The sequence below is a fragment of the Galleria mellonella genome, unplaced genomic scaffold, assembly GCF_026898425.1.
Source record: "Galleria mellonella isolate WM207_F2 unplaced genomic scaffold, CSIRO_AGI_GalMel_v1 utg117, whole genome shotgun sequence".
Lineage (NCBI taxonomy): Eukaryota > Metazoa > Arthropoda > Insecta > Lepidoptera > Pyralidae > Galleria > Galleria mellonella.
This window is the reverse complement of record NW_026441980.1, coordinates 4,118,475-4,144,951: the sequence shown is the minus strand read 5'-3', so window position 1 is coordinate 4,144,951 and position 26,477 is coordinate 4,118,475. Positions and strand designations below refer to the sequence as shown.

The 26,477-nt window shown below is 36.2% G+C and overlaps 1 protein-coding gene across 1 annotated transcript; it reads right to left on the bottom strand.

Annotated features, from left to right (window-relative positions):
• Window positions 1–566: 566 nt before the first annotated feature.
• LOC113511810 (protein transport protein Sec24A) lies at window positions 567–24,572 on the bottom strand. The gene is made up of 16 exons (XM_052897271.1): window positions 24,393–24,572; window positions 22,397–24,200; window positions 19,803–19,905; window positions 19,150–19,276; window positions 17,088–17,275; window positions 16,379–16,532; window positions 15,789–15,946; window positions 14,548–14,621; window positions 13,127–13,278; window positions 12,225–12,378; window positions 11,577–11,752; window positions 11,305–11,415; window positions 9,863–10,047; window positions 8,631–8,878; window positions 6,963–7,199; window positions 567–6,160 (listed from the first exon to the last, which is right to left on the bottom strand). Exons 2-16 carry the CDS (start codon window positions 24,187–24,189, stop codon window positions 6,049–6,051), a joined length of 3,972 nt encoding a protein of 1,323 aa, XP_052753231.1. The 5' UTR covers window positions 24,190–24,200; window positions 24,393–24,572; the 3' UTR covers window positions 567–6,048.
• Between the last annotated feature and the right edge of the window lie 1,905 nt (window positions 24,573–26,477).

Here is a 26,477-nt window from a genome sequence, read left to right as displayed (position 1 = left end):
TAAGAAAAACTATTATTTGCTATATGAATGCAATAGAACCCAAAACAATGTTTTTCTTTTATTTTTATCTGTTCGTCTGTAAGTTTATGCGTACTAAGCTCAAAAACGGTTTAACCGATTTAAATGCGGTTTTTATTAATGCATTGCGGTTTGCTCCACTTAACATTTTGTGTTCTTTTCAATCTGTTTATAAATAAAAAAGTTATATATCACATATAAAATGGTATAAAATAACCAATCGATTGAATTGGCTGAAACTTTTTTTGTGTATTGATTTTTGAAAATTCTGGTACTATTAATGTCTATAGGTGACAGTTACCACTTACCATCAGTTGGGCCGTCAGCTTATTTGCCATTCTAAGTTGCATAAAAAAAAATATAACCTTCAAATTTATTCATAGGATTTATGAAAAGTTTACGCTTTTTTATATTAGCACAACATGTGACGAGCTCATCTTGAGCAAACATAGGGGCACACATACATTGCTTTATAAAAAAAAAAAAAACAAGCTTTGTATCAAAATTACTGACATATGTATTTGTATAGGATGCAAATAAAACAAGTATGATTTTAGATTCGTTATATTGAAACAAGTTACAAGGCTCTCAAGTTCAGTCCGCTAACAGATGCTATTTATTCATTAATACAATTTCATTATATTAACATGTTCTATCAGTCGTATATTTTGTCAGTTTGTGAAACAACAGCCGACGATGCACTTCGACTGTTCCCACTAATCGGAATAATGGACTAAATTATTAACAGGTTGAATAACTTCCGACGACTCAATCTAAAGAAAATCGAAACCACGTCTAGAGATGTGGTTTGAAATTTGATTAAAGATGAATTTGGACACAATCAGCCCTGACAGCTCTGATATCTTTCAATTAAACATGTCTACCTCTTTTAAATCTTTCAGGATTTTACTGCCGGGGGAGAGATTATTAGCAATGGGGTATAACGTCCCTATTGCTAGCAGCATTCCCTGTCAGGTCGACCTGCACGCGTTTTCCCCTAGAAACCATCGTCTTTAAGTATTGTTGCATTCATCACCTGATCTACTTCATCTTCACATAAGTGTATACCGATGTCTTTACGTAAAAATGAAAGGGTTATTTGTTTTTTTATGAATAAAGGGTTTCTACGTCGTCACTAGATCCGCGTGTGATGACCCTTAATGTTTCTTGTTTCGATATTATTCTATACCCGCCAATATTGCATCCCACAATTGAAGTATGTTATTATATTGTTTTGGAATGATAAAATCCTTATTCAGAATTTCTTTATAGTTTTATGATCCGAGTGAGCAGGCGTCACTTTTAATCATTTGATTTCATTTACGTTGATTAGATTAATACATAAAAAGCCTTGTATCTGCGATCACCGCATACATATTACACGTTCCTTTGTAAATATGTCAACCATGAAATTTGGATTTCTTCCATGGATTTCTCCCAACCAAATCACCTACAGATGACTCATTTCATTATAAACCCTACCATACAATCTCTGAACAATCAAAAATGTATCTTTTTGACATAATTTCTTTGCCGAAGATCTGAATTCGTTTGGGTGCGAAATTTCGAAAAAAGTAACATTATACTCGTAAATGCGGTCGCCGGTACCTACCATAAAACGCCACCTTTCCGTAAAAACACGAACCAATTGTCAAGAGGATGGCACCTCCCAACGCGATACTTACCCTTAATGTATCAATTATGTGCGTGGTTATTAATAATAATCATTTTATTTCTTAATATATAATAAAATAACCATGTTCTTTCAGTCTACAGGGTAAGAATTTCAGATGATACAAGAGGCACACAATACCTTATTCTTCAGTAGTGCCAACGAAATAGTTTTTCTTTTTAAACTTTTTTTAGGTGCCATTACATGATGCCAATGGCTGATAATCATTCTTCTTAAAACATACCAACCTCCTTATTCATAAAAACGTCAATCTCTCATAAATCTATTTTAGCTATGGAATTGTATTTTTTTTTTCGTTTTTTTACACTAAATTCTCAATTGGAAAGTGTAACAGTTCAAATAGGTTTGCAGGTTTTAGTTTTTATGAACAAGGGGGACTAGTGTTTGCAGATGACCAGGTGAGGTGATGGTAATCATTATTTCGAAATTTGAAAATTTCTAACAGTTCACTGTCAGATCAATTTTCAAATTTTGATTTTATAAAAAAATCTGCACAATGTTGGTAGTATTATAATTTAATTTCAATAACATATTTTACTAAGTGAATATATTTTTCATTTTTATATGTCTAAATTAAAGCAAAAAATACCTATATAAATTATAAACACTTATTCGTTTTCCACCAAATAAAAACACATGAAAAAGTTGGACAAAGTTCGAACACACTGTCGATAGTCCAAGCTTAACAAAACAGTTTCAAATTTGGCCTTACCTCACCTGATCATTGCCACGTATTGTCATCTCAACCAAGTATACAAATACATTGGACAGCTTCTATTTATTGCTTCATCATATTGCATCACACTTGCAAATGTATATATACTGTAATATGGGTTTGGTGGCCCCAATTTGCATAAAAAAAAAAATAACGGGCAAATGAACCTAAGGGTTCTTTCATATTACGCGATAAAGGCGGCAAAAGCATAGCGTAAACCACCACGTCTTGCTAGAATCCTCGACACATACAGCGCCGCCGCTGTAAAAGAGGCCTCACTTTCATGTACAGGTTTCATATAACAATTGACAAAATCAATTTAAAAACAACAGCGATTACACAAAATGTATCAACTTATTTGAAAAAAATAAAACAGATTTGTTTTGTCATATACACGAACAATGAAAGTTAAACCGAGCTCATTTCAGTACAAAACATTCTAACTATAATTTGATAAATAATTCTAATTTAATTTACATTGGAATATCAAGTAAAGGACAATATAAGTTTTAGGATTAGAGTTAGCATCCACTGGCTTAACGGCATGGCATGGCACGGCAAAAATTTTTCATCAGTTGAATTCATTTTAAACCTTATTACAAAACCCTTAACGCTCATATTTGAAACCGTTATAAACCGAGCCGTGGCACTTTAGAACGTCATTGTATAACATCTCACGCATTCTCCGAAATACAGATATTTCGAATACTTTAGCATGCCGTATCATCAGTGAATGCCAGCTCTTAATACACATACATCTAATAAATTACAATAAAAATACAAAAAACTTTTATTGCGTCGATTTAAAATAAATCGAGATATTCTCTATGGCCGGCGTGTCGACGTGCCCTAGATTTGAAATTTAAAAATAAATACAAAAACACTTATTAATACAAGATAATATAACAATATACCTAATGTAGGCGACCCCTGAGATAAACGGCCAGAAGAATGCTGAATAAATTGTTTTTTTTTTTACATTCTAACTAAAATCACAATATTGTTTTTATTACATATAAAAGCAAAAGTTATTTTTATTCAGCATTCTTAGTCCTACCTCTGCGTAGTAACGCTGTACTAAACTATTATCCCCATATTCATAAAAATGTCAAACATAATTTATGAAGGTGATGTCATATTTTCGGATTTCCTCTATTATACGCATAGATGAAGGTGTTACGTGAAAATAACTAGGTACGGGTAATATCGATACAGTTCCAATATCTATATATCGACGTCCTTCGGAGATTAATGATGGAAAAATAGGTCATTACCCATTTCGGTATAGCCCATACTGGTCGGATATTAATATTCATTTCGATTGCGTTCTTCATTTAGATGTTATACATTGGACATATATACATATATATCCATTATTGGGTTATAGATAATAGAACTAGAATATATAGATATTTCTATAGCACCTCCCATTCATGCATAGAATAGCGAAAATTTGAAAATGTAACATATCACATTTATCCATTCATATCTTCAGTTATTAGGTATGTTTCTCTTTCTTTCGAGCCAAATTATCAATATGAAAGAAAGTGAGAAAAAACAATAACAGTTAAAATAATTATAGATTTCACATTTTTATGATTAGGACAATATTATTAATAAACATAATTATAAAACTCACTCAGTTTTTCAATTCCAACATTCCATTATGATCATGAGGGTACACAAGAAATAAATATGTATATGGAATTATGTGATGTGTGATTACGTAATGCTATTCATGCGTATAGGCGGCGGTTACTTTCCATCAGGTGGGCCGTGTGCTTGCTTTACATGTCGCTCTACGTAAGCAATACATGAAAAAACACCGCACAAGTGATCAAAGTAATATTTTGTGCTTGTAATAAAAAGCTAAACACCTATTTGTTTAATGCATATTTTTAAGTGTTTTAGTTTATGACCTTACAAATAAAAAAAAAAATAGCGATCAACACTTGGCTGCGAACTGGGAATAGTAAGATCTAATCTCAGTCCAAAGAGTTGAATTTTTAAAATTCATTCTATAAAACATATTATTGTCACGTTTCGTTCTTTGGAGGGCATGAGGATCCGTCGCCTATAAAGTTACAACTAAAAGTAACAACACATAACGAATACGACCAAAAATGTGTTACAACCCTCACCACTACCACACGACTACTATTATGTATTAACATTTTTTTTATACCACTTAGAATGGCAAACAAGCTGACGGCCCACCTGATGGAAAGTGGTAACCGTCACCTATAGATATTATTTTGTTATCACATTATATAGTAGAAACATACTCCTTTTTTATACACACATACTCTCTTTCTCACTCGACAAAATCAGTATGAGGCCAACATAGGAATAAACTCGAATAAAAGAAGTTATCGAATATTACTCACTGTCTGCGAAGATATAGAAAAAAAAAGGCAAAGAAAAAAGTAAACTGTTAAATGTAGATATCTTAATTTCCTCAAAAATCTGCTAAGTGAAAAAAGCCTCCAAAATACCTAGATAATATTTAAATAAATGCTTACCCTGCCATTATTATTTATTTAATCTCAATTTATGTCTTACAGTTGTTTTACTATACTGGTATATTTCAAAATTATAAAATATTATTCTAATCTTTTGACATAATAATTTAATCATTTAATATAGTGTTGCCAACAATGTAAAAATACAGATAATTAAATTAAACAAAATATTACTTAAATCACTTGTACGCTAAATTGACGATTTATAGGAACATAGATATTTTCAGATGCAAACTAATCATTTCTAACAGAACGATTTTGTATTTTCATTAAATATATAATGTATACAGGTTTTATTAACACATAAGTAAATAAAACATATGATCTGATGCCAAAATGAGATGCAATATATTACCCTAATAAGTAATGTAATATGCTCTTTCAGATTGTGCAGTACTTTTAACAATTTTAGTATGTTGGCACAAAATAATATGGCAACACATAGCGACATCTATCAGATAACCCTTACAGGGTTTCCAATTCAAAGCTGTAACATTTTCATCTTCAAGCAAATCTGTAAACATATTAATGGACATAGCAACCATTTAGTAACATGAATATGTATAATTATTATATATTCCGAATCTTTGGACTTCATACATTACATTTTCAACAGCCTAATCATCCTACTCATAAAACGTCAAACATCTGATAAACCTATTCCAGCTATTAATGTGTTTCCATCTCTTTCCTTCTAGCTAAATTCTTATCTGAATGAAAGAGACAGAAAACAGTAGTAAAAATTGGCTTAGACGTTTCACATTTCTATGAACAAGACAGTCAGTTTAAAATTTTTATCAATCTATACAATCCGCACACTGAGTGTCAGATCCCCTACCATTTACCTAATACCGTAACAACATATTTACAGTGAAAAATCAATATTGGCTTTCCCTAACCAGTCAATGACTTTTACAATCACTAAATAATATTTTAGAATGGTATTGCCGAGTGAAACTCGTAGTATACTTATCAAATCTAGGGCAGTGTGACACTGGTGCGTAGCGGCATTCGCTGGACTTTCACTACCTACAGCGTGTTGGCTTGAGCCGCGCAATCGGCGAGTCCTTTACAATAGTCACTAACTTATCACCCGTCACTCATTTCACTTGGTTTTTCACGTGCTGTAAGAACTCGTAGTAGGAGAATGCGGACTCTACTCGATCGTCGACCAACCGTTCCGTGAATAACGTGCGGGATGGAGAATTGTCCCTGTAACAATATTATGAGTTATGTATACTAATTAAATTAGAATAAAATTAATAAAAAAAAATAGAGTGATGTTAATAGAATGGTAACCTATTTGCACTGTCGGTATACATTGGAATATCAATTGGTTGATACAGCAATGAGTGATGACAGATAAGGATAAAGTAAGATCAGTTTATTATATTAACAGTGGACACTTAAAGGCTGATATGATAATATGATGACGACAGCTCACAATACGCTAGCCGACAGTCTAGCGTATTATATCTAGGGGGGAAAGGGATTGTTAGCAATGGAGTTTGACAGTCCCATTGCTAGCAATATGCCCTATTAGGTCGACCTCCTCGTGATTCCCCCTGGAATTTCATCTTGTTGAATTCGTCACGATGATCTAGCTGACCTGCTTCATCCTCACCTATCATCCTTTACTGGAGCCCCGCCGGTGTATACCGATAGCGCGAATGAGGTTGCCATTCCATTGTCATCCAATAAAAAAAAAAGCCCACAGTATCTAAGAACATATAGCCTTAAGCTTGGTAGTGAAATTTTTCCTGTTCAAACTTAGATTTAAGCATTTTTGAATAATAGTTTTTCTCTTTTACTAACTAATAACATTGCATATTGTCTACTTAATTATTGTGAGTATATTGTTGGTGTGTCTTTTATAAATAATGAATGAATGAGTATACTTTATTTGCATTATACAATGTAGGAAATAAACAAGACAATTTCCAAACATAATGATACAATTGTATAAGTACAGTGAGGCTAATAAATAAACAAACAAACACAATGTAATACTGACTTGAGTAGCAGCACGGGCGAGGCGTAGGGCCGCTCGTCGTTGAGGCGGTCGAGCAGCGCGTGCAGCAGCGCGCTGGCGCGCGTGCGCAGGCGCGGCAGCGCGCGCGCCTCGTCGTGCAGCTGGCTGTGCGCCGCCACGCCCAGCGCGCCCGACAGGAACGCGGGGCTCACCGCGTGGCACACGTACACGATCATCGTCTCGCCGTCGTCCAGCAGGTACGCGCCGTTCGAGTTTATTCTGGAAAATTATTTACATACTTTCATTTAATTTGCTTTAACCCTTAAATGCCTGAAGTTTCAAATTTGATACCGGGGTTTTCATTGTTTCATTGTTAAGTAAATTTAATTATTTTGATTACTGTAATGCCTAAAGTATCAAAAATAATACCAATTTCTTTTTTTCAAAATAAATATATAAAAATATCGTTTTGATTTTTTTTTACTATTTTTCCCCGTTAGTACAGTAAAGGGTACACTTATATATTTTTTAATAAGGGTTATAAAGACTCAGTTGTATGGTTTCCGATTGTGTTAAAATTTCACATACTAATACCATCGCGCTGGTATGGTGTTGAAGGTGACAAGGTGACCATAAATATAAAAATAATATAAATATAAAATAAACATAGAAATAATATAAATATAGAAATTCGTATAGTACTCATGATAAATCCATCGTATTGATTGTTAATCATACAATTGAATATACAAGATATTAATCTTATTCCTATTTCAACCTTCTACCAAAAACTTCTATATTCCTCAGATACAAGAAGTTTTTGGTAGAAGGTTGATGACATTTTGCGCATCTATGGTCATTGAAAAGTTTTTTTTTAATTATTTGTTTCAATTTATATAATAACTTTATATATAATTATTATTTCTGCATATGTAATGGCTCGTTGCCTTTGTTATTCAAGATCCCAGGATTGTATTCTCTACATACAGCTTGTCTAATGGTCAACACTGTAGCCTATAGATGCCTGGAACACTAAGTTTGTCACGTGCACGTTGCTGACCCTGAAGAAACCTTAATACACCCTTTTTAAACAACTATAGTCTCTAGGGAATACCTCGGCAGGGAGCTCATTTCACAGCCTGAGCGTTCGAAACTCATTATTTAAGAATAACGAGCTTTTCAATGCTACTAAAATTTTGAAATTAAATTATTGTATCTTTTGTTTTCAATATTAAAATGATGTTAGTAGATTTTGTAAGGTATTTTTAATTTATAAGATCTTATGTTTTATATCCAAAATCAAAACAAATATATTATTAACAAGCTATAAAGATATTTTAAATACACAATCAGCGGGTCTACCATGAAATGAAATTCCGAAATTTCGGACTCAATTTCGTGTTTTTGTTTATACCAAAATCGGATCAATAAATGGAGTTTAACATTTCGTTCGTCATACATCCTATCATAAAAGTCCAAAAGAACAATATTTTAACATTTTTAATATTTCCAAACGGCATGTATTATGTAATTTTAACATCCAATTTGTGTTTCGTTTGGCTCCGAAATTTCGGAAAACATTTCATGGTAGGCCCTCTGGTCTTAACACGATATAAAAGCATTTACAAGTAAATAATACCTACATACAAACAACGCGAAAGTTAAAAATACAACTATAAAGATACAATTTCTTCAGCATAAGCTACAAACCTCTCTGCAGTGAGATGCAGCCGCGGCGGGTCGGGCACTCCATCGTCATCCTCCGCGTTAGGATCTGCGTTAGGGTCCGCGGGGTCCGTATGTTCCAGCGGTGCTGATGTGTACTGTTCAAGCTCGTGTATGGGGTACAGGTCAGGGTACACGGCGCGCAGTAACTGTGCCAGCGGCAACGTTTTCATATTACACATATCCGCGACTCGCTCGTCCAGCCGGGTCGACACACCTGTCCGGAATGCTTTCTGCAAAACCATAATAAGCGCGCGTTAATACAAAAGACATTTAGTACAAATTTTTGGCATTAATAATTAACATTTTTTTAAAAGTGTTTTACGAGGCAATTTACTCAATATATTTTGGAAAATGAAAATGGTTATAAAACGAATAAAAAATTCGACCACCCCCTATACTAATATGTCAATTACAGACGTTATAATGAGTAGATTTTTGTCATCTTTTAGTCAATTTCATGGCGTAAAAGTGTTTAGTTTGATTGATAAAAAGATGCCAATAAGTTTTATCATCCAGTATTAGTACATTACTGTAGCGGCCAGCAACTAAGGCATTGATGGACGCACGCGCAAATGTGGGCCGAGGCGTAGCCAAGGCACACATACATGAGTCCATCAATGCCTAGTTGCGGCCAAGGCTTGTATAGTACTTTACCTTCACATCAAGTCTCTTAAAGGGATGAAGGAAATGTAGGGATATCGATAACACATGAGCAATGCGAGTAGTGTTACCATATAGTTCCGGTTTGGAATGGGCCACTTCTTTCTTCCCATGGATTTTGTAAGAGGCGTCTGAGAGGACTTAATGGTCGAAGGATGGGCAGCAGCGCCCTTTTAAAACACCATCAAATGCCTAACTGCAGTTGTTACTGCAGTTAGGCATTTGATGCCTGCCTGTCAAGCATGGCAACTACTGGCAAAACTTCTCCTTATGACTGTTCAACAGTTGAAAGTTTATGGCTGATATGATGATGATGTTGGTCATAGTGATGATGGTGGTGGTGATGGTAGTGGTGGTAGTGGTAAGGGTGGTAATGGTGGTGGTGGTAAGGGTGGTAATGGTGGTGGTGGTAAAGGTTGGGATGGTGGTGGTCGTAAGGGTGGTGCTGGTGGTAGTGGTGGTAATGGTGGTAGTAGTGGTGGTGGTGGTAGTGGTAAGGGTGGTGATGGTGGTGAAGGTGGTGATGGTAATGGTGAATGGTGAGCAGGCAGTACCCGCTTGAGCAGCGCGAGCAGGAAGAGCGGCAGCAGGCGCAGCGCGGCGGGCGCGTGCAGCGCGTGCGAGGCGGCGCCGGCGGGCAGGTTCTGCGCCAGGCGGTGCGCCGACAGCGCGTCCACCGCCACGTTGATCAGCGCCTCCTTCGCCTCCGACATCGACGCGCTCGCGCACCGGTCCACGGCTGCAACACACGCACAATATATTACAATATTAGAATGGCAAACAACCTGACGACCCACCTGATGGAAAGTGGTAACCGTCGCCTATAGACGTGAGCAGTACCATGGACATAACAGAGTATACTATTTAGCCCATGTTACCCCCCATGCGTTGCCATTCCTGAGGACTCAGGTGTTATTCCTCCGTACCCAGTAAATTCAAGCCATATTCCACCCTTCAAACCGAAACACAGCCATGTAAACACAACTGTTTCACGGTAGAAACACGAATGGGACAGAGGTATCCAAGCAATCAACTTTTGTACAAAGTCTCCCCTGTGTTATCGTCACCTCCTGGAGATAAGACAACGACATCTTCCTCTTTCTTTGTGCGTATGTTAACTTGAGCTAATTTCATTTCGACAATGTATAACAATCTCCAATGTGTATTATGGCAGCAATAGACAGAAGTTACTCGTCTGGCCCTAATTTATGGGGAAAATTTATGTTTAACAATGGACAAACAATGGTAAATATGATTGTGACTGTTGCGACTCCGTTTCTATGCCAAACAGATCAGCCAATTGTGGCCCCTGCATATCACGTGTTACTATTTTTGGTGCTAGCCATTGGCCCTTATTGGCCCATTTACACCATCAAATTTTGTAACGCATTATCATTCAAATAAACTCTAATAAAATAACTTTAACTAAAATACCCCAAAAACCAGTAAAAACGCGCATAAACTAGTACATACATACATACATACATACATATCTGTCACGCCTGTCTCCCATTAGGGTAGGCAGAAACAATGGAACGCCAAATGCTTCGATTCAAACAAACCTCTTTCGCTTCTTCCACATTCATCAATCTTGTCATACACGCTCGTCGGTTACGGGTACTTTTAATTTGGCCCTTCTTCAGCACGTCGCCTATTTGGTCGACATACGTCCGTCTAGGGCGGCCCCTACCGACATCTCCATTCATTCTTGCTCGATAAATCTCTTTCGTAATTCTTCTTTCATCCATCCTCTCCAAATGACCAAACCAACGCAACTAGTACAATGACTAACAAAGACGAGTTTTTTTTTAATAAGTCAGCATGGAATGGTGATCCCGCCTGCGCTATTGGTATACGCTGACGAGGCCAAGATATTAGCTAAAAACAGGTCACCTGATAGGATATATTGCTAATAATGAGACTGTTAGATCCAATTACTAACAATCCCTTTCCCCCCAAACAAGGACAAGTTAATAAATTTGAAATAGATACACACCCATCTTAGCGAGTAAACCGATGATGCAAGCCTGATCAGCGGCGTGTAGCACGTCGGGTAGGTTGCTAGCTAGTGGCAAAGCCAGTGTATGGACTCGAATGCGACGTTCACCTGTATCAAAAATACATAAAAATGTATGGGAATCTTCACAAACTTCTTGGTAAAAGAACTTTATTTTTCTGATTTACATTTTTTTGTAATACTCTACAACTGAGCTTATTAAGAAATATCTTTACACATTTTTATGGTCCTTCGACGAGGAAATTACTTACCTTTACTACTGGTATAGAGCAATGCGGCCTGGAAGCAGACTTGTTGCAAATCAGCAAGCGACTCCTCGATGCTGAGCTGCATTCCGAAGCCGGCGTCAGGAGACACGTTTGGTAAAGATAAAAGGTCCGTCGAGCGCACGAAGAAGTTGCCGTGGAACGTGTGGATTGATATTCCCCTGTTGTAAAAGTAGATATATAAGAATATATCTTTTATTTAAAATATTAATATATTGGCCCAATAATGGATAAATATTGGTAATCCAATACACAATAACGGAAGGAACACCCGATTGGAATTAATATAGATATCCGACTGGTATGAGCGATAGTAAAATTAATGATATCATTTTTGACGCCATCAGTGTCCAAAGAAACTTAGGAATGATGATGGTGGTGATGGTGGTGGTGGTGTCGATGTTGGTGTTGGTGGTGGTGATGATGATGATGGTGGTGGTGGTGGTGATGGTGATAGTGTAATGGTGATGGTCGAGGTGATGGTTGAGGTGGTGGTGGTGTGATGGTGGTGTGTCGGTAGTGATGCGGTAATGAGTGACGATAATGATAATGGTGGTGGTATGGATGTGATGGTGGTGCTGGTAGTATGGATGATGATGGCGGTGGTGCGATAATGGTGGTAGCGGTGGTCACCTGGTACAGCGGACGCGCATAACCGCCTCAAAGCCGATTTTCCTGGTTAAGTAGCGCGTGAAGAGACGGACCAGCGCGGCCGCCTGCCAGCTGCGGTTCGCGCGGAACATCGGGATCTGGTACACCGAGCCCGCGCTGAACTTGCTCATACCGCCTGCACCGGACACATTTACACTTCCATAAAGATTGTACTTTGATTAATAGGAAAATACATTTAAACAAAATACACAGTTTCGATAATACAAGTGGCTACGAGTAGATCCGTATGCTACAAGTTAGTCAGGAAGTGTTCAAATGCTGACAGAGTCACAAGAATAGAATAGTAGTAATGGTTATTCAAGTAGACTTGTTTACGAACTCTTCTAAGAGCGTTCATAACTAGTTTACCGAAGTATAACAACATCGCAACTATGCGTCAATTTTCAAAAACAATTTAACATTTCTGAATGTTTAACTGTTCTGTTAAACTGATTATTTAAACAGTTCTTTTGTTAATTTTGTTAAATTGTTAATTTTATTTGACTAGCAAAAAAAAATTGGTTAAAAGATAATTTTAGAGAATGATGCCTGCTTCAGAATCGATTGCATTGACTCTGTTTGAGTTATAGATTGCTATTTGCTCTTCTATTACAGTTTATTGTTTTATATAGTAATATTTTATGTATTTATTATATGTATGTTTATATTAGTCTAATTATATGTTTATATTATATGAATATATCAAGTATTGCTTTATTTTTCGTCTATTTAATAATGCACCGCCTACGTATTTCTCGGTTGGCCCAATGGTTGACTGGTAGAGAACACCATCCGGTGTTAAGTCCGCCAAATGTACATAGAATTTTACTGTGCATTAAAGTTTTAATAAATAAATGTCAAAACAGTAAAGGTCGGATACGAACTGAGCGTGGCGAGGTCCGAGTACTGCGAGTTGAGGAGGAACAAGTCGACGGCGACCTGTGCGCCGCTGCAATCAAGCGCCAGCCGCTTGTAGAAATCCGTCGCCGGATTCAGATGCGCTACCTCTTTCGCTGACCGCGCATTTGGGTCCTCGCTATAACAGTTTATTTACCAGCAAATTAAAATAATAATAAATTAAAAGAGGGGGGGGGGGCGGAAGTTCTAGGTATTGTTAGTAATGCGGATTACCAGTCCCATTGCTAGCAATATATCCTGGCACGTCGACCTCCATGTGGTTCCCCTGGAAACTATCGTGCTGAATACCATGATGATGAATACACCCATCAGGGGGGAAAGGGATTGTTAGTAATGGAGACTGAGAATCCCATTGCTAGCAATATACCCAACCAGGTCGACCTCCTCGCGGTTTCCCCTGGAAACTATCATGGTTAATTCCTGATGAATTCATCATGATGGGCTAACTGGCCTGTTTTCATTCTCATCTATCATCCTTCACTGGTGCTCCGCAAGCGTATACCGTTAGCGCAGGCGGGGTTACCATACCATTTTCATCCATTGGAAAAAAAAAACAAATAATACACCCATCATAGGGGGGAAAGGGATTGTTAGTAATGGAGACTGAGAATCCCATTGCTAGCATTATACCCAACCAAGTCGACCTCCTCGCGGTTCTCCCTGGAAACTATCATGGTCAATTTCTGATGAATTCATCATGATGGGCTAACTGGCCTGTTTTCATTCTCATCTATCATCCTTCACTGGTGCTCCGCCAGCGTATCCCCTTAGCGCAGGCGGGGTTACCATACCATTTCCACCCATCAAAAAAAAATACACCCATCACAATGGGCTAACTGACCTGTCTTTTCATTCTCACCTATCATCTCTCACTGGTGCCCCGCCAGTGTACACCTTTAGCAGACGGAGTTGCCCCCAAGAGGAAGACTTATGTCCAGTAGTGAATAGTTAAAGGTTGATATGATGATAATGAAGCCACTTTGACATCTTGTGATAATATTAAACTAACACTTTTTTAATAGGCGATAAATATAACTCGCCTATAATTGGGCATTTCCTTCAGATGCTGATCTAGTCGGCTGGGTCACATCTGAGTGAACTGCTTTAATTAATATGCTTTTCTTTTTTACTAACATAGTTTGTAAGAAGACTGTTACTAACAAAATGGACCAAATTGTAGTCTGAGTAATAAAGTATATTATTATTATATTGTTTAAGCACAATAACAACTACAACCAATTAAGGCGAAGTCATTAACACCAATTGTAGTTTTATCACCAACATATACCATCCAGGCAACCACTTATGTATGGAGGACATTGAAATAGAAGTTAATTTGTATTATTATCATACATGCATAATGTAATTCAAAAACAACGTAACTCACCGTGACTGTAACGCTCCAGGTCCAATATTGGGAAGACACGTTTGGAATACGGTGATGCGGCCACCAGTGGGAGCCTTAAATAAAATAATTCATATTAACTTTTAATTAATTACATATAAATTTATTTATTTATTTATTTATAGGATTACCAACATAAGATACAGCTAAACATTTCAGTACAATACACTGGTAAATAAAATCTAACTGTTCTTACATTTATAGGCAACGGCAGCATGCCTTGTGTTTGATAAAGATTAAAATAGAATTAAATTATTAAATTAAATTTTATCTAGTTCCTTTGTTTGAAAATTTTCACAATATTGTACATCGTTCTACCCGCTTACATTGATGCTCCTTTCCACTTTGGGTTTACTGGAAGAGAACTCTTTTAGAGTTAACCTCGCCTTTTAAACATTTGATTTTTTACAATAAAGTATTAAATAAAATAAACAAATAATCTTGCTTATATAACCATAGATAAATAAATAATAATATTAGTTTAGTAGTATCACCTTCAACATATCTTCGGTCGTATATCTTCGACGACGGAACGGCGATATATCAAATCGCATACAATTTACTACTCTTAATCGCAATGTATAAAATATTGGTTAATTTTATTTTATTTATTTAAATATTAACCGAAATAAAATAAGGTATAAAAGGCGAACTTAATGCTAGTAGCATTCCCTACCAGTCTACTTTTGGGAATGAACAATGAACCACGGTACTTCATGATTGATATATGATGATACGCTAACTCCCAATCGTAATCGCCGATCCTTAATCGTCGAATATACTGAACCGAAGATACCCTTAATGTAACATTAGCCGATATGTTCGGATGCCGACCCTTAATCGCTGAAGATAATAAAAATATACTGGATGTGCCTCTAGCCTATATGTTTTAGCGTCGATCCTTGATTGCAAAAGACAATGAACCGAAGACACACTATATATAGCATAGTCTATGCTAATGCTACATCCAGCCTATTTTTGATCTATATTTTTTTCTTATGCAACTTACAATGGCAAACAAGCTGATGGCCCAAGCTAATGGAAAGTGGTAACCGTCGCCTATAGACATGAGCAGTACCATGGACATAACAGAGTATACTGTTTCGCCCATGATACCCCCATGCGTTGCCATTCCTGAGGACTCAGGTGTTATTCCTCTGTACCCAGTAAATTCATATGTTCAGGTATAGAGTATGTATGAGGTGCATTTAGTGCAGACTGACCATCAGTTTGTAGGCGGCCTGCAGCGCGGCGCCGAGCGCGCAGGCTGCCGCTCCTGGCTGCGAGTGCCGCTGCGGCAGGATGCTCAGCAGCTCCTTGACGAGCTCGCGCCGCTCGCCCAGGTTCACCAGCAGCGACTCCGGGGACGGCAGGAACACATCTAATTTTTGTTTTTCAGGGAAAAAAATAAACATTTAATTATTGTCGAATATTTTTTTTTGTTCAAGTTATTATTTATTTTAACTGAACTTAAGAACAACAGTATGATGACATTTAAATAAAAAATAACTCCTTTGCTACCAGCCATCTAACCCATATGTCTAGCGAGAAAATGCATCCTGAATTATCATGTAATCGTTTTGGGCATGCCAAAGGCAGTGGATTACTAACTATTCCTTACTAACTGTGATTAAACTGTAGACTATTCATGTACCATTCAAAAACTACTCAATGGATTTTGATAAAAATGGTATACTGATTAATTTGTACCTAAATGAACACACTGATAACTTTTTATGGTAGTAAATAATAAAAAAAAGCATAATATGAAATATTTTTTAAGGATAGAAAATTGTAATCAGTTTGTTGTTACCGTCGATATCTAAAACGGTCATCTCCTTGGGCCGCGTAAGTCCGTCACTCATGAAGTAGTAGTGTATGTGCGCGTCAAAACAGATAAAACCGACTTGCGTGCGCGCATCGCCGGGCAATTGGTCCAAGTTGTTCTTCAATGTGTCACATACCACCTACAAATAATGTACATTTAAAGTATTTGCTATCCTTAGCTTACTAATATGATAATATTGTAACTAGAACAATGTAGACATGAAGATGGAGACTATGTACAAAAGCCGATTGTGGGTACCTCTGTCCCATTCGTGTTTCAACCGTGAAGCAGTTGTGTTTACATGGCTGTGTTCCGGTTTGAAGCGTGGGATATGGCGTGAATTTACTGGGTACAGAGGAATAACACCTGAGTCCTCAGGAATGGCAACGCATGAGGGGTATCATGGGCGAAACAGTATACTCTGTTATGTCCATGGTGCTGCTCATGTCTATAGGCGACGGTTACCACTTTCCATCAGGTGGACCGTCAGCTTGTTTGCCATTCTAAGTTGTATAAGATATTAAAAATTTAAAAAAATATATTAATACACCATCAAGAAGTAGTCCATTTCATTAATTTTGAATAATTTTAAGAGCAATTGATAATCTTTTATACTTCTTTCTTTAAAATTACGCTCCTTGAACTACGTTTGGTCTTGATCGTATGTCGCTCATAATATATAACGGTTACTGACTTGCAAGTATCCTGATTCCCGTGCTAGTTGCGACACGTCCAGAAGGAACAGGTAGACGGCGGGCTGCGGGGGCCTAAGCATATACTCGCTGGGGGCGATGAACTCGATCGTAGCGGACTTAATCTCCGGCCGCCGGGACGGGTCACCGTACGACTTGCTCACTGGATCATATTGGAACTCCTCTGGCACTGCAATATAAATAGTAAAAAAAAATTTATAAGCGTCATTATCTATTTTTTTTTAATGGATGATAATGGAATTGTAACCCCGCCTGCGCTATCGGTATACACCAGCGAGGGATGATCGATGAGCCTGAAAACAGATCTGTTAGCCTATCGTGACAAATGCAACAAGTATTAGTCACAATAGTTTCCAGGGGGAACCGCGTAGAGGTCGACCTGACAAGGCTTGCTAACAATGAGGCCATTAATCCTCATTACTAACAATCCCTTTCCCCCATTATCTATTCATTTTTTTTTATGAGTGAAAATGGTATGGTGATCCTGCCTGCGCTAACACGATACGCTGGCGGGGCACCAGTGAATGGTGATCGATGAGGATGAAAACAGGCCAGTTAGCCCATCATGATGAATTCATCTGGAATTAATCATGATAGTTTCCAACGGGGAACCGCGAGGAGGTCGACCTTGTTGGGTATATTGCTAGTAATGGGATTCTCAGTCTCCATTACTAACAATCCCTTTCCCCCCCATTATCAATCCACACATTATGATAACATGATGTGTCAGACAATGACGTTAAATGCCTGCTCCTCATGCTAATACAGCTTGTGTTGTGTGAGACAGAGCAATTATTTGTGTGGGGATTACATTTAACAAATATGGTGTTACTAACAAAGCCTAACTGATAGGACGTGAGTAAAACGCCATCGGTGCGTCAACATAATTATTGAATTCGTGGAAATGTCAGTACTACCTAGGTATTGGGGGGAAATGGATTGCTAGTAATGGGGTCTGATGATAGCAATATACCCCATCAGGTGGACCTCCACACGGTTCTTCCTGGAAACCGTCGTGATCGATTCTATTTCTTAATCAATTAGCCCATTTTGACGGATTCAAAATGGGCTAACTGACCTGCTTTAATTCTCATCTATCATCCCTTACTGGTGCCCCGCCAGCCAGAGGAAGACTGTACAAAAGTCGATTGCTTGGGTACCTCTGTCCCATTCGTGTTTCTACCGTGAAACAGTTGTGTTTGCATGGCTGTGTTTCAGTTTGAAGGGTACAGAGAAATAACACCTGAGTCCTCAGGAATGGCAACGCATGGGGGTATCATGGGCAAAACACTATACTCTGTTATGTCCATGGTACTGCTCATATCTATAGGCGACGGTTACCACTTTCCATCAGGTGAGCCGTCAGCTTGTTTGCCATTCTAAATTGTATAAATTATTATTATCATTAGTGTAAAAATATGCCGATAGCGCAAGTGAGGCTACTATACCATTAAAAAAAATACAAACACACATATCCACATTTAAAAGAGCACAATTTTTTTTTAATAGCTACCTATGTACATTCTTAGTAATCCCAAAACTTGTAGTACAGACGTATTGCACTCACACACAGACTCATTATCCCTTACAGATATTTAGTCAAGGACCAGTCACCAAAAGTTCGGTCCAAAGATTCAATACAATACTGTCGAATGTTTGACTTTTTCAATTTTATTATCTAGATATTTTATTCTTATAGTATTGCCTTATTAAGGGTCGAGACAACATGTACAAATATACATAATGACATGCATATCTGAGGATTGGAATATAAACAACTAAACAAGAGTCGTAAACAATAGTATTATATATATATTTTTTCAATACAACAATAGTATTATATTTATATATATTTGTTTCTGTAGTGTATTTCTTGTTTATAATATATTATATATAGTATAAATAATAAATACACTATAGAACCAAATAAGTTGTAAAACTGATTGGTTTTTGGTTTGGTTGGTTGGTTGAATTGGTTGAAATTGGTTGAAAAAACTATCGCGTTGCTTATTGATGATTTTAACAAATAACAGAAAGACTTACAGTCATTGACTCTATAGCAGAGGTTGCACTTCCAACGCTTCGAATCAACGAAGTAAACGAACGGGTTGATATAGGTGCGACACGCGCGACATCGCACTATCGTAGAGCATTGGATAACAGGCAGGTGCTGAAAATATATGAAAAAAAAAATTAAACAAGATACATGAACTTAAAATGTTCTTAATTTATTTGTTTTTATAAACGACTTAAAATATATATCCATTGGATTCACAATTAAATAGCAAAATTATAAACACAAAAGTAAGGTTGTGTTCCACAGTTTTTTGCTCATTTTTTTTTTCTCGTTTGTTGTTTATATTGTATTTTTTACATTGCACTGAATAAAATATTTTTCTTCTTCTTCTTCTTCACAGAAAAAAAAATAACTTCAGTCGTGGCAAAATCGGTTATTTTAATATTAACGGCAATTTTAATATAAGTATATATATACATATATATATATATATATATATATATATATATATATATATATATATATATATATATATATACATACATACATATATGAAACATCCATTTAGGCCACTATTGTATCTATTATAGTGATAGCTCAATACTGCTGACAATCAGAAGTATTCAAAATGTTCACACTCAATTACAAATCTAACATTGATTTTAATAAAAATACTCACATTCAAATCTTTGAAAGGATGAATCAATATCCCTAGAGGCAGTCGTGACTTCTCCAATAGTTTAATTGTTTCAGGAATGCGATTTATTGTACATCGAAAAATGCTGTAAAGATAATAAATGTTTAATTAAAATATTAATAATATATTTTTCATTTAAAAATATACAAGGCGAAAGTTAAATCATTTGTATCCTTATAAAGGAGTCATCGTCATATCAACCATAAATTGTTCACTGCTGAACATAGGATTCACCCTACAGTGGGATTTTGTGGCCACGCTTGGTAGACAGGTTGGCAATAACAGTAAGATTTTGGTGGTGTTTTAAGACGGACACTGCTACCATCCCTCAATCATTAGGTTTCCTTGCCTCTTACGACACTCACGGGAAAGAAAGGGGGCGACCATTCCGTGCCGGAACCACATAGCTTATAAAGGAATGTTCTAATACTACTGAATATTTTTCCCAAATGTACATAATTTAAAAATAAAACGAACAAAAAAATAGTGCAATAATATACAAGTTGAAATTGTTTGCATCTTTTTAGAGGAGTGTTCTATATTAAAACTGAATAATTTTTTCCAAATAAACATCATTCGAAAATGACAATTTTGAGTATTACATAATAACTTTTTTATAATTACTCTACTCCATCCAAAGGTTGCCTGGAAGAGATCGTTTTTTGCTATAAGGTCGCCCATTATTTATTTTCTCAGTATTAATTTTTTTATGTTTGTATCTATAATAAGTTTACTATTGTAATCTTTTGGAAGAAACAATAAAGAGTATCTATCTATCTATCTTGACAACTGGACTGTATTAGAAAGGGAGACTTATTTTTTATCATTGATTTAACACATATTTGTCTAAGAAAATATATAGTTCTACTTTTGATTGTATATTTTATGAGGAACAAAAACGTGTTTAATATATTACAGATATTTGTTTATTTTATTCAATTAATAAAAAATATCTTGTATCGACAAAGATACGCCAACATTGTTAACTAATTGAGAGAAGTATAAAAAAAAACCAGACTAAAAACTTGCATATTAATGTATATACGTAGTACTTACTAGTCATACTAACATCAATTTTTAGTCATAAATTGCAAAGGTTATCTTCGAAATGCTTCCCAAGGTTATTAACATGAATATGAAATAATGAGTAATGGCAATAAAAATGGCAATGTTCATTACCTGTATAGACATAATGAACATGACAGAATATACTGTGACACCCATGGTATTCCTCATATGTTTTAACTGCTGACATACAGATTTTCGACTCTTATAATTTCATTATAGATGTTTTAAGATGTGTCTATGTCCAAGATAAAGCTGTCAATAAATTAATTTAAGTACAAAGATGAATTTAAACTATAAAGAACTCCAACTTTCAGTCAACCTTTAAATGCCTGAAAGACTGATTTTATAAAACAAAAAAGTAATCTTTTCTCCTCTGACTCTCGTCGGTTCTTTTCGACTCCATTTTCTACATTAAACCCCTTATTCATAAAGACTAAAACCTTCTACAAACCCAATTATTAATTTTAGTAGTAACCTAGTAATTTTCTAATTGGAAAATTAGAACAAAATAAAACATTATTAGCACTACAATCTCTCATTTTATAGGCAGTTTTAAACAAGAACACTTTATCTCACAATGTATTTAACAACCTTTAAATATTGTAATCAAATCTTTAAAATAGATCTTGAACTAGAATTTATCAATGTGATGCAGACAGATACTATCAAAATGTCTGATAAATGTAACCATTGTTCACAATCGTAGAAAAAAATATTGTTAGTGCTATTGTGACAACACCTGTACAAATGTTGTTGAAATATTATTTTGTATGAGAGATAATCATAATAAAATTAATTTAACTAATTCAGATTAAAAATTTCAATCATTAATACATTTTTGTTTAAACATACTATTACAGTTTCCTATAAGGGCATTTTGAAATATGTAATTACATATTAATGCCCTAATGCCCTATATTATGAAAGTCTCTCTAATTAGTTTACTCATGTAAGACAAAAGATTAGAGTTTTTGTTTGTAATAAATAATCACAAAAATAACGAATTTTGAAAATTGTTTCATTTATAAAAAGCTACATTATTAGTGACATAATATAGCTTTCTATAAGTGAAACAAAATAACATGGGCAGTATTTTATTAAAAAAAATTAACAATCAACCTATTTACTCAAAACTTCGGCAGGTTATTAGTATATTTATTTACTATATAGGAATCCACCTTAACATCACTAACAATGGCAGTGCATGAGGATCATGATGAGCATCACATTGTGATATATACGGTACTATTCATATCTAGTCTCCATCTTGTGGACAGACAGCTTTTTTGTCATCCTATGTTAAAAAAAAACTCAATATATATTATTATAAAGAGGAAAGATTTGATTATTTATTTGTAATTCTCTATTACTCAAAACAACTTAACCAATTTTGAAAATTAATTCACGTATAGAAAGCTACATTATCAGTGAGTAAAAAAAGCTATATTTTTAAGAGATATAAGAGCCTTAAAAAGCTAAAGTGCGGCATTAATATATAATATACTTACTCAGGGCTGCAATTAGGTGACTCAGCAAACTGGTGTCCCAATCGTATCTCTGGTGGATCTTCTGGATATTCAGGTAACACATGCCTGCATTGTAGAAGATCAATCATATGGTGACCCCATAGTTGATCAAAACCTTGTTTCGTCACACTCAACTGCCCCATTTGCTGGGTCAATCCCTGAGCACCATACTGTTGTGTGTGTTGTTTCCCCATCTGTTGTGCTGCTATGGGCTGGTGATTAATGTAATTACTCTGTGGCATTTGGGGGTATCGATTCTGCATATTGCCCTTCAATGGTCCACTTGGAGGACAGGTTGGTCCACTTGGAGGTCCCAATGGTCCACTCGGAGGGCCAGGTGGCCCATTCTGAGAACCAGATGCTCCGCTTGAAGGACCATATGGTCCATTTGGAGGATTGGATAGTCCACTTGGTGCTCCAAGCGGTCCGCTTGGAGGGCCAGGTTGTCCACTTGGAGGACCGAGTGGTCCAGTTGTAGGACCATAAAGTCCACTTGGAGGGCCTAGTAGTCCACTTGGAGGACCAGGCAGTCCACTTGGAGGACCAGGCGGTCCACTTGGAGGGCCAGGTGGTCCACTTGGAGGGCCGGGCAATCCACTTGAAGCACTAGGAGGAGGTCCAGTAGGCAGACGACCCATTTGATTTCCAACTGGTGGCATACTTTGTGGGCCTGAGGGTAGAGCCTGGGCTCGTGGTGGTATACTTTGTGGAGCAGCAGAATTTTGTGGTATTATCTGACCACTAGGAGGACCAGGAAGACCCATTGGTTGACTATGTCCTGATGGTCCATTTTGATATGGTCCAGGATATGATTGTAATGAACCTCCACTTACCGGAGGTCCTGTGTGTGGGCCACTAGCAGGAGGCATTAATCCACTTGATGAACCACCTCCAAAGGTATTATTTAAAGGTCCAGATGGAGGTCCTGATTGAGGTCCAAAGTTGGGACCATTAAATCCAATTGGCTGACCGGGTCCCACAGGAGGTCCAGTTGAGGATTTTGAACTACTAAATTGAGATGGTCCTGTTATATTAGGTCCAGGTAAATGAGGACTATTTCTTGGTGGGCCCGAAATTGGTATGTTTGGTTGATTGGGTAAAGGTCCCTGAGGTGGACCATGTGCTGCATTTATAGGTGGTGGCCCAAAGTTGGCAACACTAGCAGGAGGCCTCATTCCAATAGGGGGAGTGTTTAATGAACTTGATGATATGGGATATTGCCCCTGAGGCTGAGATATAGGATGCTGAGAAGGAATAGGAGGTCCATTAACAAGGGGCTGATTGTACTGACTAGAAGAAATAAGAGGAGGTGCATTATCATTAATTTGTCTCGACTGAGGTTGAAAGTTAGAATATGGTACAGGTGAAGGATTAGCATTAGAAACCAGTCTTGGACTTCCTGATGTAGTAGACTGCTGAAAACTAGGACTAGGAGTCATAGAAGTTGGTTTTATAGGTGGCCGCATTGGTGAAGATTGCAGACTTGTCTGGGGCAAATGAATCCCAGGATTATTAAATGCAGGAGAACTGCTAGCACTTTGATTATAGTTATTCACATTCTGCAGACCACTGTTCCGATGAGCATGGAGAGGGCTGTTTGAGTTTGTATCTTGTTTCAATCCTGAATAACCAGGTGGCAGTTGGCTTGGAGGTAATTGGCTTACAGGCACCTGATTAAACTGCTGACTATTACTAAATAGTGGTGGGCCTGGGTTGGCATTTGTCAATGGTGCTCCGGGAGTACTGTTGTAAGGATTTGGTGGTAAGTTAGACATGGCTGATCAATCTGAAAACAAATTGTCACTTTCTATACTATGTTTCTTAATAACACGATGTAATGCGTAACCTACCATCAGTTATACAATTAGTTATGTTTGTATTATGATAAAATCCTTGATAATTATTATGATAGATTAATTAAAACATGCAAATTCACTGTTAACAAGACGGAAACGAATAAGAATGAACAAAGACTTACCGCAATCAATATAAAGTATATACACAAGAAAACTGTACACGCACTTTTAGGTTGTTAGACCATTCTCACATATTCACTAGATAGAGCCAATAAATGTCTATAAATTATTTTTTAGAATAAAAATACGACCCTGACTTACGTGGCTGGGTAATTAAAAGCGCCCTCTGTAGATTGATTTTTTTGACATAACACGTCAAAAAAATGACATTTGTTTATAAAGAATGCTATAACACATTACAACATGAAGAGCATTATGACCACTATACACGTCCACCAGAGTGAGTTAAATCTCAAAGTACAAATATTACATGTTTACGTGTTTAGCTTCACAACAAACATTTATATATACTTTATTCTCCACAAAAAAGCTTTTACTTGAATAGCCTCAAAATTTATATGAGATCAAAACAATAGTAAATTTTAATTTTTTTAATAATTATCATTTTAATAATTACTTAAAAGATAATTATTAAAATGGTTCCTGAATTGGCGATGTACAAATTTATTATGAAAACGCTTATAAGCACAGAACAGTCGCAAGAAATTTAAGATGAGTAAACTTTTTCTTTTAAAAGTCGTATACAAATAATGACAATAAATGCCATTCATGTAAATCCAACAGAAGATTTTAGTTTTTGTTTTTAAACATCTTTACCAGAGGGAGACTCAGCACAAAAATTGTTTATTTAGGTACCTCTGTCCTATTCGTGTTTCTACCGTGAAACAGTTGTATTTGCATGCTTGTGTTTCGGTTTAAATAATGGGATATAACAGTGAATTTACAGGATACGAAAGAATAACACATGAATCTTCAAGAATGGCAACGCATGAGGGGGTATCATAGGCGAAATAGTATACTCTGTTATGTCCATAGTATACTCGTGTCTATGTCTATGCTAGACCATAGTGCTCATGTCTATAGGCGACAGTTACCACTTTCCATCAGGTGAGCCGTCAGCTTGTTTGCCATTCTCAGTTGAATAAAAAAATATCTATAAATGACTTGATAAAAAAATAATAAATGTACTTGATGAAAAAATCAAAACCAAATTATTAAAATAATCTATGCTAAATGTCTCTATGCTGTACTTGATGAAAAAAAATTTGCTTAAATATTATTCCCCTTCATCACAAGGAAATATGGTTAAGGTATACAATATATATATATATATATATATATATATATATATATATATATATATATATATATATATATATATATATATATATATATATATATATATATATATATATATATATATATATATGTACCACTGCACATGCATTATTTAAGATAGTTTCGTTACTTTTAGAGTAAGATCTGCAACAATTTACGAAATTGATGCATACAAATTTGACGAAACCTCGGAATGACCTTTCATAGTAGATGTGTAGGTTTTATGGATGAAAACGGAATGGAAACCCCACCTGTGTTATCGATATACATTGGCAGGGCACGAGTGAGAGATGACAAATGAGAACAGAAACAGATCAATTGGCCCATTGCGACTAATTCAACAGGAATTAACCACAGTGGTTTTTTTTATTAATTCGCGGTAGGTACATTATTTAAGGCATCCCGTTCTCTATATTGGATATTGGTGACAGTATATCTATGGTGTCCAGGAAGAACATAATGACAGAGCTGTTAGACCATATTACTAACGATCTCTTTCCTCTAGATGTATAAGTTTTTTTAATGGATGATAATGGAATGGTAACCCCGCCTGGGCTAACGGTATACGCTGACAGGGTACCAGTGAAGGATGATAGATGAGAATTAAAAAGTGGGTACATTGCTAGCCATGGGATTCGTAGTTCACATTACTAATAATCCCTTCTTCCTAAACAGATGTGTAGGGTAGGTTTATATAAAATGATCTTTCCACGTGTTTTTATACTTCTAAACTGCAGATATAATTAGGGGGAAAGGATAGTTAGTGCTGCGGGTCTAACTACTCCATTGCCAGCAATACACCCTATCAGATCAGCTTTACGTGGTTTCCCCTGGAAACCATCGTGGTTAATTCTAATGCAATTCATTATGAGTTAACTGACCTGCTTTCATCGTCACCCATCATCCGT

What these genes read in the sequence shown, in the direction of transcription:
- LOC113511810 (XM_052897271.1), bottom strand. Translation starts at nt 24,189, where the DNA reads ATGTCTAACTTACCACCAAATCCTTACAACAGTACTCCCGGAGCACCA. An exon ending in TCACCTAATTGCAGCCCTGA is followed by an intron (nt 19,906 to 22,396) that starts GTAAGTATATTA and finishes TTATCTTTACAG; the next exon opens with CATTTTTCGATGTACAATAA. An exon ending in CGGTTTACTCGCTAAGATGG is followed by an intron (nt 10,048 to 11,304) that starts GTGTGTATCTAT and finishes CGTGTGTTGCAG; the next exon opens with CCGTGGACCGGTGCGCGAGC.